Genomic DNA, 16,690 nt, shown 5'->3' with positions numbered 1-16,690 from the left:
AGTATGCAAATAAAGTCCATATAAATGGTGGAGAGAGTGGCTCTAATATTTGAACTTCACTGGTATCTGAATGGATCAAAAAAAGGAAGAATATTAAAATACACAAGTGAGTAAAGAAACACATTCTACTCAAAAGGAAAATAGGAGGGAAAGGGATAAAAGATCAATTAGAGGGAGAATAAATTAGAAGAGGAATCAGTCTTTATGAAAAAACTGTAAAAAAAGGATATATATATATATAAAGATAGTTACTAACAACAGAATGATAGACTACAAGAGTCCTGACAGTGACAGCACTCCTTGGACCATTTATCCTATTTCCCCCAGCCACAATCTGGGGAGGCAAATACTGTGAAGCAGTTGGCACCTATTCCCACCAATTTACAACCAAATAACACTGTTAGGGCAAGAAAGCAAATTCAATAAAGCAGAAAGATACTCTAAGGGAGAGGCAAGAGGCAGCAAGTGCCAGAAAGGATTAAACTTCCACAAACTCAAAAGCCTCTGGAATAGAAATACTTCCAGTCCAAAAATAAATGGACCAACATCAAACATTGATGAGATTTTATTAGTGGAAATGACATTAATAGAGAGACATCTTTACTCTTTCCATCTGATTTGCATCTATAATCTTCCACATGTATAATCTCCCCATTGGAACAGGAGTTCTCACCGAGCAGAGTCCTGTCTGGCTTTTCTATGTGTATTCCCAACGTTTAGCACAGTGCTTTGTACTGTGTGTAATAAGTACTGTAGAAACATGTGTGTAGAATTAAGAGTTTAAGAAATATTTCATTCATCTTTCCCATTATTCATTCATTTATTCTTTCATTCATATAAGTCTTTTCCAACAGCATTTAAACAAGAAGTATGGAACTTTTGGCCTGCAGGCCATTTACAAGGCCCATGAAATCATCTGCATAATCAATAGAAGATGATAATGAACTAAAAGTTAGTTACAACTTCCCAGTGGCTTGAGCTCTGTAAGTTGATAAGGTTGTGTGGCTCACAAATAATGTTATAAATATTCAAATGGCCCTTGCCAAAAAAAAAAAAAAAAAAAGAAAAAAAAAAGGTTATCTACCTTATTGAAACAAAAAACATCACCAACAAAAGCTAACTGACTGAATTAAGATAAAAATGTAATTATTTTATATTAAATATGGTTTATTTGGTGTCAATATTTTACTAGACAGCACTATTTCTCATCACAAGAATGAAAAATCCATTAAATGCCTGTCAACTAAAGACATATGATGATTTTCACTTAGGGAAAAAAAAATGTTCCTAAAAATAAATTTAAATAAGACAGTAATAATGTAACAAAACTGGGAAAATTCGCAACAGTACAATGTGTCATGAACAAGCAAGCAATCAGAGCTTACTCATGATTAATAAGAATTTTAGTTAATATTTTTGTATTTTTAATTCAACATTTAAAATGAACTACTTATTATAAGACAGTGGGAATAGTAGATATGGAGTCAGAAAAGCCAAGTACAAATTCCAATTCTATCACTACCCCTGGATAGTTAACAAACAATTGACCTGAACTTAATGTCAATCACCTAAACTTTAAAATAAGAAGTTGGATTAGCCCCTCCAACTCTAGACTTATGACCCATAATTAGAGAATATTATTTACTACTTAAGATCATTCAATATGGTTAAGAATAGCCCCAAATAAATATACTCACTTGACTTCACAAGAGTGAATACTTAATTCCTTGTGCAATAGACCACTGGTAAGATGGTACACCAGTACAGACCCATTACTTGTGCCTAAAAACATGATGAAACAAACAAAAAAATTAACATGCCTTTAAGTTCCAAATAAAAATAAAAGATTTTTTTTTCTAAATTTAACTGCTAACTTTTCACATCACCCCCACTATTCCAAATTCAACCCCAGAAAAAATGTGCTCTTTTCTTTTGTCTGGCAACAAAAATGGAACTTAGCTAAAGTACTTAACGAGTACTATGAGAGCTGGAAGTTTTAAAATATTAATTCAAAGCATATCAAGACCTTATACTGATTCAAAAGCTTTAAGCTTTTAGAAAATTCCCATTTTGCTATTTGGTTCTACTATTTCTGCATTTATTTTATGCTGTCCTTTATGAAAATTTTATAATTTGTCTAAACAATCATTGCAGAATTCTGCAGGTAATTATTGCAAAGGTTCAAATTTTAAAATGAATTCATTACAAATAAGTAAGCTTTAAAGCCTTGGTCACAATAAATTTCCTAATATTTTATTAAGAAATGGTTAAGTGTGACTAGTAGGCCACTATTGGTGATCTTTGAAAGTTCATAGAGAATGAGAGAAAAGCCAAAGAACTTTAGAAGGATAAATACTGTCCTGACTGCCCCCCCCCCCCCAATTCTAATCTGACTCTTTAAGCTGGCCCTTTCTTAGCTATCTACTTTTACATTTCACTCTCTTCCCTGTACTTTATCACCTAATTACCCCCAACCTAGCTGCTGGTCCTCCATCTCCTGACTTGATGCCTTTGTACAAAATGCTTCTCTTCCCCTTTGTGCCTCAGCTTCCTTTACTACTCACTCAAAGCTCACCATCTGTAGAAGGCTTTTCCTCATCCTTTTAGCTGCTAAAATCTTATCCATGAGATTCTCATCCCTGTATATCAGATTGTATCTTATATGCACATTGTTATTTGCATGTTGTGTTCTCCATTAGAATATGAGTCCTTAAAGGCAGGGACCAGGTTTCTGACTTTCTTTCCATCCATAGCACTAAGCATACTGACACATATGATCTAGCTGTTTCTCTACTGATTTCAAGTCTCCCCTAAAGTCAACCCATCAAGCTACCAAACATATCATGTCTTCCTTTCATAGAAAAAACTTATAGAAAATGCTATATATCTGTCACCTTTGCTCTACCATTTGTAATCTGGCTTCCATTCTTATCACTCAAAAGATGTTGTTAACTCTGGACTGAGCAGACACACACTGTATTTGTAAGTTTTTCTTGATGGATTGTTAGCTCCTTAATGAAGGAGATCTTCATTTTTCTTGGTATCTCTTATGCCCAACAAAGTGCTTAGGAAGATGCTTAATAAATTGTTAGGCTTTCAATAAAGGGAAGAGATTTTATTCCAAGAACTGTAAGTCAATGAGCTTAATTTGGATTTCTGGCAACATTTCTGAGTGCATTATTAAAGGGATGAGTAATAAACAGTTGGAAAAAGAAGCAGCAATCATAAAGAAGCATAATGGCTTTATCAATAACAGGTTATGTGAGATAATAATGCCTAGTTAATAACAGTTATCATATATTACTTACTACATGCTAAGAACTTATACATACTAAGTTCATTTAAAAGAGATTCAGGCTTTTAGAGTACTGCAACCTAGATATGAGTCAACAGTAATGCATGATTGCCAAAAAAAACTTAATGAGTTTTTAGGTGGCACTGAGTGGCACTGGAATCATGATTTAAAAGATAAAAAGTCCTGCTATACTCACCAGATCACATCTAGAGTACTGTGTTCAGTTCTACTCGCCAGTTTTTTAGAAAAGGAATTAATAATCTAAATAAAGATCACTGGGATGATAAAGGGCCAAGATCATGGCATTTAAGTATTAATTCAACAAAGTAGAATATTAGAGATGACTTAGGCTTAATATAAGATAGGTTTCTTCAAGTATTTAAAAGGTTTTCACATAGAAAAAGGATTAGATTTTCACTGTTTGCCCCACTGATCAGAAAAGGTAAGAATAAGTAAAAGATTTAGATTTGATGTTAGCAAAAACTTCTAAGCAATGAGAACTATACAAAAGTGAAATTGGCTGCATTGGAAGGACAATGGATTCCCCTTCACCAGATGTTTTCAAGCAAAAGCTTGATGACTATTTGTTGGATTTATAATAAAGCATATCCTAGGAGTAGCAATGCTATGTACTTGCAGAATTCTAGCTCTCTTGTTGAATCTATGAAGTTCCGTGGCAAAACCATTGCAGTGACAAATATAACTTTTCTTATTTACTTTCCCATGAAATAAATATAATATAAACTCAATATAAATCACACATATATCTCTTTAAAGCATAGAAATGTTATATATTAGTATTAGTAATAGTATGTTGTATGGCTTCAAGACATAAAATAAAATTATAATTACTGAAAACTGAAAATGAGTATCACAGAAGGCAATAGAGAACATAATGGGTCTGAGTAGACTGCAGTATATAACCAAGAAAAACTTCAAAGAAAATGAGCAAAAAAAAAAAAAAAAAAAAAAAAAAAAAAAAAAGTCATCAATAGGACACAAAAAAGGAAAAGAAGATATGGTGAGGGAAAGAAGAGTCAGATAGATTGTCAGGGTGCTCCACTATTATCTTCACAATGCCAAGAAAGAAAGTCTCTAGTACTTTGACACCAATACATATATCTACAATGTGTAAATGCCATACAATTTATGATAGAACATGGGTAAAAGGTACACATAATGGTGTGCATGTGTTGTAATCTGTATAGATGGAGGGAACATCTAAACTTGAGTAGATCACAAATCTATTTGAACAGTGGGCTAGTACTATGATAAAGTAGTTCCTAATTTATGATACTGAAAAAAGAATTCTGACCTTTTTAAAATTTCAGTTAAAAAATGAAACAGGTATTCAAATGAGTGCAAGGCTTTAATGACATATATGTGGTATGTGTATATATGTATAGAAATACACATACACATATATAAATATGGGGTAGGTGATATGTTGGGTGTGTGTGTGTGTGTCTCCAAAGTCTCGAATAGTTTCATAAGTTATTAAATAGATGACCTCTAACTGTTCTCTTAAATGAGTTTAATAAAACAAAATAATTTGGGAAACGTTTTAAAGGACTTATTCTTTTGATTTGCTGTTATAAATAATTTTGTTTGTTATCAATAAATAATTTTATATCTCATGGCACTCAAGTACAATAAAATTCATTTTAAAATGAAAATCTCTAATTCCAACCGAGTTATTATATCTTTCTATGGAAAAATGCTGAGTTTACAAATCATAGAATTTCTCTTATAACTAACTTTTAAAAATCACATTATTGTAACAAACCAATAATTTGTTAGGTAGAAATTAAAAATTGATCTCGATATATATTTGAAAATAACCATATACATTATTAGTGTAAAAACTTAAAATTCAAGTCATTTGAGAAGATAAAACCAGTAGAGACTAGAGTACAGAAAGAAGGTTGAAATGTTAATATTAATGAACTGACCAATAAACCATCTAAGATAGACCAATGATTAATAAATGTGATCTGAATCACATTTAAAGGAAAATATCTACATTTTGCAAATTTATATTTGAGAAAAAACCTCCAGCCAACTAAAAGTATGCTAAAAGAAAATGCTTACATTTTCATACAAATTCAATAGTTTTAAATTTTATATGCATAATAGAAACACTTTGTTCTCAAGTTATTATAAGAAATTAAAAATGTATTACATAACATGCTGCTAGCATTGGGAGAAAATAACCTAGCAATCCCTAGCAAGAAATCACAGTTGTTATTACCACTCATATGAAAGAGTGTTCCAAATCACTATTGAGCAGAGAAATGCAAATTAATACAACTCTGAGATACCACTACACAACTGTCAGATTGGCTAAGATGACAGGAAAAAATAATGCAGAATGTTGGAGGGGATGTGGGAAAACTGGGACACTGATGTATTGTTGGTGGAGTTGTGAACACATCCAGCCATTCTGGAGAGCAATCTGGAATTATGCCCAAAAAGTTATCAAACTGTGCATACCCTTTGACCCAGCAGTGCTACTACTGGGCTTATACCCCCCAAAGTGATACTAAAGAAGGGAAAGGGACCTGTATGTGCCAAAATGTTGGTGGCAGCCCTGTTTATAGTGGCTAGAAAATGGAAAATGAATGGATGCCCATCAATTGGAGAATGGTTGAGTAAATTGTGGTACATAAATGTTATGGAATATTACTGTTCTGTAAGAAATGACCAGCAGGATGAATACAGAGACTTGGAGAGACCTACATGAACTGATGCTAAGTGAAATGAGCAGAATCAGGAGATCATTATATACTTCAACAATGATACTGTATGAAGATGTAATCTGATGGAAGTGGATTTCTTTGACAAAGAGACCTAACTCAGTTTCAATTGATCAATGATGGACAGAAGCAGCTACACTCAAAGAAAGAACACTGGGAAATGAATGTAAACTGTTTGCATTTTTGTTTTTCTTCCCGGGTTATTTTTACTTTCTGAATCCAATTCTCCCTATGCAACAAGAGAACTGTTTAGTTCTGCATACATATATTATATCTAGGATATACTGCAACATATTTAACATATATTGGACTGCTTGCCATCTAGGGGAGGGCGTGGAGGGAGAGAGGGGAAAAATCGGAACAGAAGTGAGTGCAAGGGATAATGTTGTAAAAAATTACCCTGGCATGTATTCTGTCAATAAAAAGTCATTATAATAAATAAATAAATAAATAAAATAAAATCCATCAACCTTAAAAAAAAAAAGAAAGAAAGAAATCACAGTTGTATATTATACCATTTTCACAAATACTCAGAAAATTAAGGATGTCAAGGGATCCTTATCACTAGTCTCCAGACAAAAGACTTAAAGTTAGATACTTTTGTGGGCTAAGAAAAAGGACAGGAGAAGGAGGCAAAGTGAGAAATAAAAAACCAAACAGAACTGAAGCATTTGAAACAAGTCATTTTGTTCATTTTATCCCTAGTTTCTTACTATTTAAAATAGCTCATATATATACTTGTTCCTATAGAAAATAAAGGATTTTTAGCATCTAAACAGACAGGAGCAAGTTGGTAAGAGTAGAGGCAGCAACCCAGCTAAACTCTCCCAACATTTTTAAAAGTAACTCCTCAAGTCAAATTCTGGAGAAAAAGAGTTAACAACAGGTCAAAGTAAAACATAATTAATTGGCCTAAGACACCTCGGGAGCAGAAGCCATCTCATGTGCACCAGCAGTGGGCTCTGGGGATTGTTACTACAGCAGCAGCTTCTGTAGCCAGTAAAGGGGTCTAACGGTAGGTCAGAAGAGATCCCCGAGGACCCTTTCCTGGCACTACCTGTAGGTGGTGCTGATTGGCAACACTGCTACTCACAGCAGTTCTGGGTCACAGTTCCAGGGGAGAGGAGTACTTGTGGTCAGTCACAAGGGATCAAGGCCCTGGTCAGAGCTTTAAAGCAGAGAAGAGTCTCCATACCTGTGGCTACAAAAGAGCAAGGGATGTGATCAATTTCAGGGCCAAGATGAACACAAGTGCTTGAACCTGCAGGAGAGCAAGGGCCCTTCCTGGTTAAGTGCCACAGAACAGACCAGCAAAGCAATGAATATCCCTCTCCCCAATCATTCCACCTTGGAAGTATTGAAAAGCTGCAGAACCCCCAGAATTAGCTTGGAAAATAGTGGCACAAAAAAGCCTAAAGATTGGAATAGGGCCTCCTTACAGCCAGGTGAAAAGAGAGTCAAAGAAACAGAGTTAGAAAAATGAGGAAATAACAAAAAGAATGTGACCACAAAAAGTTAGAACAGTGGCAGAGAAAAAGAATGTGACCACAAAAAGTTAGAACAGTGGCAGAGAAGATTAGAAGAAAACAACATTGTGAAACCAGATACAACCAAAGCTTTAAAAAAAAATGCTAACTGGACCCAATATCAGCAAGAATTTTTGGAATAATGAAAGAGATAAGAATGGTGGAGAAAACTGGAAAAAAAGGAATGAGAATTATGCAAGAAAATTATTAAAAGAAAATTAAAAGCTTAGTAAAAGAGGCAAAAAATTTTTTTAAAGCATAACAAGTCAAATGGAAAAGGAAACACAAAAAATTCACTAAAGAAAGGAACGCCTTAGAAAAGCAGAATTGGCCAAATAGAAAAAAAGAATTATAAAAGCTGGCTGAAGAAAAAAAAAATTTTTTTAACTAGAATAGGTCAAGTGGTACCTAATGACTCTACAAGATATCAGAAAATAATAAAACAAAGTCAAAAAATGGAAAAAAAAAAAGAAAATGGGAAACACCTCATTGTAAGAACAAATGATTGAGAAACCAGAGATCAAGAGAGATATTTTAAGAATTATTGTTCTCCCTGAAGCCATGATCATATTTCAAGAAATTATAAAGGGAAATTATCCTAAGATCTTAGATTCAGAGGGTCAAATATCAAGTATCTACTGATCATTTCTTGAAAAAGACCTCAAAAGGAAAACTACTGTTAATATCATAGCCAAATTCTAAAGCTCTCATATCAATAAGAAAATGTTGCAAACAGTCAGGAAGAAACTATTTAAATACTGTAGAATCAGTCAGGATCACAGATTTAGCAGTTTCACTTTAAAGTTTCAAAAAGCTTAGAATGACATTCTGAAAGGGAAAGAATCTAGAATTGCAAACAAGAAATAATCTATTCAGTAAAATTGAATATAATACTTCAGGGGAAAAAAAACAACAACTGACATTTAATGAAATGGAGAACTCTGAAACATTCCTAATGAAAAACCCAGAACTGAATAAAAATATGACAAGATTCAAGAGTATAACAGGATGAGCACAAAGCAATAACCCTAAAAGATTCAATAAAGTTTAACTGTTTGCATTCCAATATGGCAAGATGATACATATAACTCCTAAGAGAAACTGTTGTTTAGTTGTTTTTTCAGTTATGTCCATGACTTTATGGCTTCTTCATGATTCATTTGTGGCTTTGTTGGCAAGAATACTTGCTATAGTTTGCTTTTTTCTTCTCTAGATCGTTTTACAGATGAGGAAACTGAGGTAATCAGGGTTAAAAGACTTGCCCAGGATCACCCAGGTAGTAATTGTTTGAAGCTGAATTTGAATGCAGGTCTTCCTGACTTCAGACCCAGGTCTCTATTCACTGAACTATCTAGCTCCCCTGAACAACTAAGAATTTTATTATTAGGGAAGTTAGAATCTAGAGACAGAAGACATGAGTATTAATCCATTATGTTGAGATAATCCCCTTTCCCACACACACACACACACACACACACACACACACAAAATTGACAGGATGAGAAAGAAAGATGCACTGGGAGAAAGGGAAAGGAGAGAATAGGGAAATTTTTTTCCACCTAAAAGCAGCTTGCAAAGAAGAGTTTTTTAGAATCTTATTCTCATTAGAATTAGTTCAAAGAGAGAAAAATATATATATACACATTCAGCTGGATATAGAAATCTATCTTACCCAACAGGTAAATAAAAAGAAAAGGGCATAAGAAATATGGGGTGGGTGATGAAGATAGAATGGAGGAAAATGCACAGTTAGTAATCTAAATGTGAATGAACTCATCCATAAAACAGAAGTATATAGCAAAATGGATTAAAAACCACAACCCAAAAATGCTGTTCACAAGAAAAAAACTTGTAACAGAGAGACATACACAGAGTTAAAATAAAGGGCTAAGGCAAAATCTGTTACGCTTCATCTGAAGTAAAAAGACAAGGATAGCAATCATGATCTCGGAAAAAAAAAAAAATATAAGAAAAAATAAAACTAATTAAAAGAGACAATCAGGGAAACTACATTTTGATGAAAGTACTATAGAAAATGAAAATAATATCAAAAAATGTTCCAGCAAATTTTTCTGATAAAGACTTCAATTCTCAAATATATAGGAAACTGAGTAAAAATAAGAACTATTCACCCAAATGAAATATGGTCAAAGGATATCAATATTGAGTTTTCAGAATGAGAAATCAAAGCTATAATAAGCTAAGTAATAAGAAAAAAATGCTCTAAATTGTTATTTAACAAAGAAATATAAATTAAAGTAATCCTAAGATACCACCTCACACCTATTAAAAATGAAAAATGCAAAAATAAGTACACTACTAAACTGTTAATGCATTTCTAAACTGGTCCAATCACTCTGGGGAACAATTTGGAACTATACCCAAAGGGTTCTAAAACTATGCATACTGACTCTTCAATATAACTACTAAGTCTGTTTCCCAAAGACATTTAAAAAAAAAAAAAAAAAAAAAAAAGGAAAATCTCACACACACAAACTGCTTACAATTTACTTTTTGTGGTGGCAAAGAATTAGAAATTGAGGGGATGCTCGTGAATTGGGGAATGGTCGAAAAAGTTATAGTATGATTGCAATGGAGTACTATTATACTATAAGAAATAACAAATTGGATAATTTCAGGGAAAAAAAAAAAAAAAAAAAAAACATATGGGAAGGCCTAGATCAGAGATGGAGAACATCCAGCCTGTGGGCCATATAAGGCCTGTGAAATCACTTGGTCAGATCCTGCCAAGTCACATAGGTACAACAACCTTCTATTGCTTGAATTCCTTAGGTTGATAATTTTATATGGCCTATAAATGATGTTATAAATGATGATTTGTAACAGAAAAAAGGTTCCCTACCCCTGACCTAGATGAACTGATACAAAGTGAAGTGAGAAGAATTGGGAGATTATTATGCAATCACAGCAATATTGTAATGATAACCAATTGTAAAAGTTTTGGCTATGCTGATGATAAAATGATCCAATACAATTCCAAATGACTCATGATTAAAAAAATTACAAAACAAAACAAAACAAACCAAAAAAAAAAAAAAAAAAACTACCTCCAGAGAGAGAACTGATGAACTCTCTAAGTGCAAACTGAAGTATAATGTTCTCACCTTTTTTTTTTTGCTTTTTCTTTATAACGTCTTAATATGGAAATGTGTTTTGCATGATTTTATATATATTGATTGATATCATTCTCCTTGCCTTCTTAGTGGGTGGGGGATGAATGGGAGGAATTTAGAACTCAAAATTTAAAAAGAATATAAAAATAAATAACAAATTATAAAAAAAATTAAAAACATATTCCACCTATATTATATAATTTGGAAGTGTTTCTCAAGAAAAATTTAGTCAAATACTTACCAACAGCAAGCAGTGGCTGATACTGTTTTATATTCTTTGTGGTAAGTGGTGGGCACATACGGATAGCAAACTGTGGCAAAGGAAGCCCTGAAAGAAGTCCTGTGAGCAGAAATTTCAAATGTACTTCCTGCAAGGTGGGGCCTCTTAGGTGCTCTTCTCCAGCAATTGTGCTTTGCCCTGATTTAAAATCAAAACAATAGCCCATTAATTATAAGCAATTCTGACCTAAAAAAATAATAATAATAACTTGCCAATAAAATAAATTTTATGTTCCAGAAAGAAAATGGTATTCTACAAAGGTAGAATCTAGAATCTTCAAAAGACATGTAGGGTCTTGGAGATTCTACACAAAGGACTCATCTTACTGCTTGCCTACATGACCGACCACTTTGTGTAGCCTCAAAGGATGCATAATGATAAGATATTTATAGTTCTGCCAACTAGAATCCATCAACATCCCCTATAATCCCTCCAGGATTCAAATTCTTGCTTTATGATTCCCCTGGACAAGTTACTTTTAATATTTAATAAAATCTTTAATGTCCCTCCCAGGATTGTCCCCTTTCATGATCTTCGTCAAGGTTATATCTCCTGGTAAGGAATACTGAGGGCAGACTGATAGTACTGCTACAGCTAATCACTGTCAGTTCACATCTAGAGGCCTGTGTTTAGAACAATTTAGGAAAGACACTTTTGACAGGTTAGTTAAGAAGAACCAGCAGGGTAAAGGATTTCAAGATTGCAAGAGGATCAAATGAAGGAATTGAGGAATATTTAGGCTAGAGAGCAATAAAGAAAGGTATCAATGAAAAAAATAGAAATTGGGATAAAATAATAGATGGTATGAGAAATAGCTGGGATGAGCACTAGTCTTTATGAAGCTAATTACTATGTAAAGTGCACTTCAATCTATCCAACTGATAAAAACAGATTCAAATGAAAACACTAATTTTAGTTCTTGTATGTCCAAGTGCCAAGGATATGTTATTTTATGTTTCTTGCACTGTTTACAATTTAAAATTTTACAATGAGACATTTCTTTACATAGTACACTAAAGATATAGCTATCTGAGTCTTAAAATACATCAGTTTAAGTACATTATAAATATTTCAATTATCAAGATAACCAAAACATCAAAAAATAAAACTAAGTTAAAAAAAAAACTTCCCCAACAAGTAATTATGGGAAATTTTTAAAAAACGTTTTTACATGTTTAAAGTAACATATAATAAATATGATTATCACAAATTACTCCCACATCAAAACCAGAGATCAACTAAAACAACAAATAATAACAACAACAACAAAAAAAAATAAATAAAATAAGAGATGCTGGCAATTTGGCAATGCAGTTAAGAGTGACCTTTACATAAAGTATGAAAAAAAAATAAAATCTCCAACTCAAACCTGGGAATCAGAAAATAGAGAATAAATATATTATGAAAGCCATTCTGTATATAATGAAGGTATTCCCAGCATTGAATCTAACTTTTTAATACTAGGGAACTTTCATCTATCCTCCCTTCATTAAAGGATTTGCACTTAAATGTATCATAGTGGTTTATATTTTAATGGTCTTTACTGAATGAATATAAATCAGTCCAATGCTTTTAACTAAATAACAAGAAAATGCTTTCCATTATCAGAGTACACATTACAGTGCAAATTAAAGGTTTAATTAAAAGTTATAATTAAAATGTTTTAAAGTAGCAAAGCCTTTCTTAATTAATGCTTTTAAATCAATTGTATTGTCAAGAATTGCTACATAAACTGCACTCTTTTGTGCTTTAAAAATTGTTTTTGTTTTAATACCTAAGTCCTATAAATGTCTACATGAAAAAAACTAACCTGCTATATTATGACTGTGGGTTTATGATATATAGATTCATTCATTTATTTGGAAAGGACAATTTTCTCTGAAAACTATGATTTGTGTAATATTGAATTCAACATTTATCAAGCAGATATCCTGAGTAAAGTACCATGTTAAGGAACTAAAATCTACCAGGATATGTGAAGACCACGTATTTTAAAATCAGCTGGAGTCAGGAATTCAGGTTAGGGGAAAATCGTCAATCTTTATTTTCAGTGAAGAAAGATTGGAGGTGGAAGAGAATGGGCAATAGCAATGTGTGCAGCTGAGTCAAGAAGCTAGCTAGACCAGCAGCCACACTACCAGCAGCTACGAGCATAGAACCCAGGCCCAATCTCTCCCAGCCTCTCTTCCTGTCTCTCTGCCTCCACCCACCAAAATCGTCATTTCCTATACAACACATCAGGACTTGCACAGAGAGTGGGTGGGGGCCATTCTTTATGTAAGCATGTATATTAATAGAATATAGTCCAATTACTATTTAGCCTCACGTGCTTGGGACCTCAGTGCATCAACTCAAGCCTCAGCCCATTACAAGGATACAAAAATCTTATACTAAAATAAATTACAAAAATATCTAAATAAATGTAATCAGGGGCACAAGAGAAATAAAAGTTTTATAGAAGTCTGAAAAGCAATAACTTCTGGCTGTGGATGAATTTTTGATAGGCAGTTAAATAGGGGTTATGATCAATCCAGGAGGAAAGACTGGACCATGTCTCACCTACATGAAAGTGTGAAGGCAAGAAGGCGCAGGGCATGTGGAGAATGTGAAGTCCTCTAAATTTTACTGCAGCTTGACTTTCACAAGTGGAATAGGAGGAGGTTAGGAGAAAAATCTAAGTTAGATCCAAATCCTGGGGAGCCCTAAGGGAAGACTAACAAGTAATGGATTTGTTTCTTAAGGATGATACATTAAAGTCTTTTGAACACAAACATGACCTTAGTGCTTAAGTTCAGAAAGATTATCTGGGATGGAAAAAAGTGGCAAGGAGAACAATTAGAACATTATTGTGACAGGCCAACCAAGAGATTAAAATGTGCCTGAACTGAGGAAGTGGCAATAGAGTGGAGGGAAGAGAGAAGATACCCACAGCAGAGATCAAATTAGCAAGAACTGGGAACTTAACTCAATGTAAAGTTTGAGGGGGAGCGAAGAGCCAAAGATATATCCAAAGCTTCTGGTCTAGCAATTTAGAAAAAGTACAATTAGGATAAGAATAACTGATCACTAATATAAACAGAAATGACAGGATGAGGTTTTAGGGCTAGTTGTGATTCTTTACACAATTCCAAATATGACTAAATGGATATGGATAATAATAATGGATAATACTATAGATATGAAATTAAGGGAAAAAATATAAATATAATGAGTAAAAATTCCTAAATATTCACAGCTTATAATGGGGGAAAACTATTAGCGCATTAACCTTACCATACTTGCAGTTGGGAACCTTCCAATAAAGTATGTAACTATCTAATACATACAAAATTAAGTTTGCAGATTAAAAAGAATTTTCATTCATTGTTACCCAGAAACCAATTAAAAATGTTTTTTCTTTCTCCTAAAATTTTCTGGCAGAAGTGTTTTTCCAAATTAGAAATGCTCTAAAAATTTTCTCAATTTTGGCTTCACAAAACAATGTTATTAATGACACGCTTAATTATAAAACTTAATTCTTTAAAACTGCTCAGACTTTATTTGTAGTTATAATTTTAACTTCCTTAATAATTTCCTTAAAGCTAAGAATTGCTTACTCTTTATAACCTAACAGAGTGTTTGCTAATAGTAAACACTTCATGTTTGTAAAACTTAAAACATATTAGCTAAAAACATCTTAGAATAATTGAGATATTATATTGGACTTTATTTGTGGAATTGTTTTAATGCTTCAAAGTCCTTTTACAGAAATTATCTAGTATAAACAAGTTCTTTAAGGGAAAGAATCCTTTCTCTTTTCCGATTCTGGATCCCTAAGGCTCTATATAGTACATGGTTTCAAAAGATGTTTATTTTTCATCCCATCCCTCCCACATACTGCTCAGCCTGGACACACACACAGTAAGGAGATAAGGAAACTGAGGCCCAAAAAGGTGAAAAGGATTACCTAACTTCACAGAGCTAGTCAAAGACAAACAGAAAAGTACTACAGCCCAGTTTTTTGGATTCTCAACTATATTATGTCATGATTGCCTCATTAATGAATTTCAATTCTAACAAATCAAATTCCATTTTATGACAATGTAGGCATTTTCCAATTTAAAAACTTCATACCTCGGTTATACACTAAACATGAAACTCTTGTATATTTTAGTTCTCTAAATTCTACCCTTCACTTTATATATAATTACACAGAAGTGGTGATACTGTCATTCATAGCCCAGAATAAAGTTGAGGGGAAAAAAACAAAAACTTACCAATCATGTTATCTAAAGAAAGGTCTGGAAGTTTATTCTGTAATGCTCCTACAGGAATTCCACAGAAAGATATTGGTGAATATAAAGGTGATGCACCTGAACTGCTGCAAAGAAAAAATTGTTAAAAGTTTACAAAACTCAAAATAACTTGAAACTCATATGATATGTAGTAACTTAAAAAAAAACTATTAATTCTAGATTATTGCCCTAATGCTGTTTTGGGGGAATTATTTTCCCTTAGTGCTTATTCATTTTACCCACAGACTCTTTTGCTTATCAAAAAAATCTCCAATTCTTATATGTGTTTTTCATTATTCCCACTGAAATTATTATATGCATTTTACTAATCATGTAGTGGTAGTAATAATACTGCTTGAAGTAACAACAGTAACATTAAAAGGCTGTATAAATCTAAGAATTAAGTTACCTGTTACGAAAGTTTCTATAAGAAACAGAAGACTTCAGTTCCCATATCATGACTCTTCCATCACTCACAATGAGGGCAGCAGAATTTTCATTAACAGGACAACACACCATACTGAATGGACGAACAGTTTTGGTCACCCTAATTGCATCACATTGGCTTCGCAAATCATAAGTTAGCTCCTGAACTGGATCTGGATCTTTATGTAAAAGAAGGATAACATTACTCCAGAAATAAACAACTTCAATCTGATGACAATATCAATAGAAACAGGAATATGACCAAATTTTTAAAATTTTAACTTTTAAAAACTTACAATTTTACAGTGACTTCACAGAAAGATTATACATACTAAGGATATATAGCAAATTTAAATTCTGAAATAACAACTTGAATGAAAAACTAATGATAACAAGTTTTTTAAAACAAATAATAGTAAGCAGTGATTAGTGAATTGCATTTTTTCATTACTGTAAGACCTCTAAGCTTTAGTCAACAGTTTTCATGAATTGCAATGGCTGAAAAGTTAACTACCCCACAGCCAACTTGGTGCTGACACTATCATAAGGCTAGATCTGAATTCTTTTCAACCTTTTTCCAAACCTCAGGCTGTGTTGGGATCCACTAATACTCTCATTAGGAGCTAGGGCCATCCTAACATCATCAGGGGGCATCAGAAGAGGTTTTAAATAAAAAAATGGATCTCACACATTTTTACAATCTTCATTCTAAATATAAGAACTTATAAAACTTAACAGTTGTAGATCCTAAAAAGTGCCCAGTACTGCTAACAATAAATTCTGCAACAATAGAATTAATCATTTTGCCTTTGTTTCTTATGCACTTAGGTTACTCTCAAATGGAAATGTCTTAAAAAGGAAGTCCAAGAGCAGAAAATATAAAGTAAAATTGAAGTAATTCTCTCAATTCTCTCAGGGGTGTGTGTGTGTGTGTGTGTGTGTGTGTGTGTGTGTGTGTGTGTATATATATATATATGTGAATATTTCGAGAGAGATGCA

At 32.9% G+C, this 16,690-nt stretch overlaps 1 protein-coding gene across 1 annotated transcript in view; it reads right to left on the bottom strand.

Moving 5' to 3' along the window:
* WDR11 (WD repeat domain 11) overlaps positions 1-16,690 on the bottom strand; it is a 68,734-nt gene that overhangs the window by 40,461 nt on the left and 11,583 nt on the right. Inside the window, exons 8-11 of the mRNA XM_003755316.4 lie at positions 15,675-15,870; positions 15,248-15,351; positions 10,953-11,129; positions 1,698-1,782 (exon numbers count right to left, since the gene is read on the bottom strand). Of these exons, the coding sequence (XP_003755364.3) occupies positions 1,698-1,782; positions 10,953-11,129; positions 15,248-15,351; positions 15,675-15,870 (562 nt within the window). The remainder of the gene's footprint in view (positions 1-1,697; positions 1,783-10,952; positions 11,130-15,247; positions 15,352-15,674; positions 15,871-16,690) is intronic.

This window comes from Sarcophilus harrisii, chromosome 2, assembly GCF_902635505.1.
Source record: "Sarcophilus harrisii chromosome 2, mSarHar1.11, whole genome shotgun sequence".
Taxonomy (NCBI): Eukaryota; Metazoa; Chordata; class Mammalia; order Dasyuromorphia; family Dasyuridae; genus Sarcophilus; species Sarcophilus harrisii.
The sequence above is the reverse complement of the archived record's forward strand: the minus strand, read 5'-3'. Positions and strand labels throughout refer to the sequence as shown.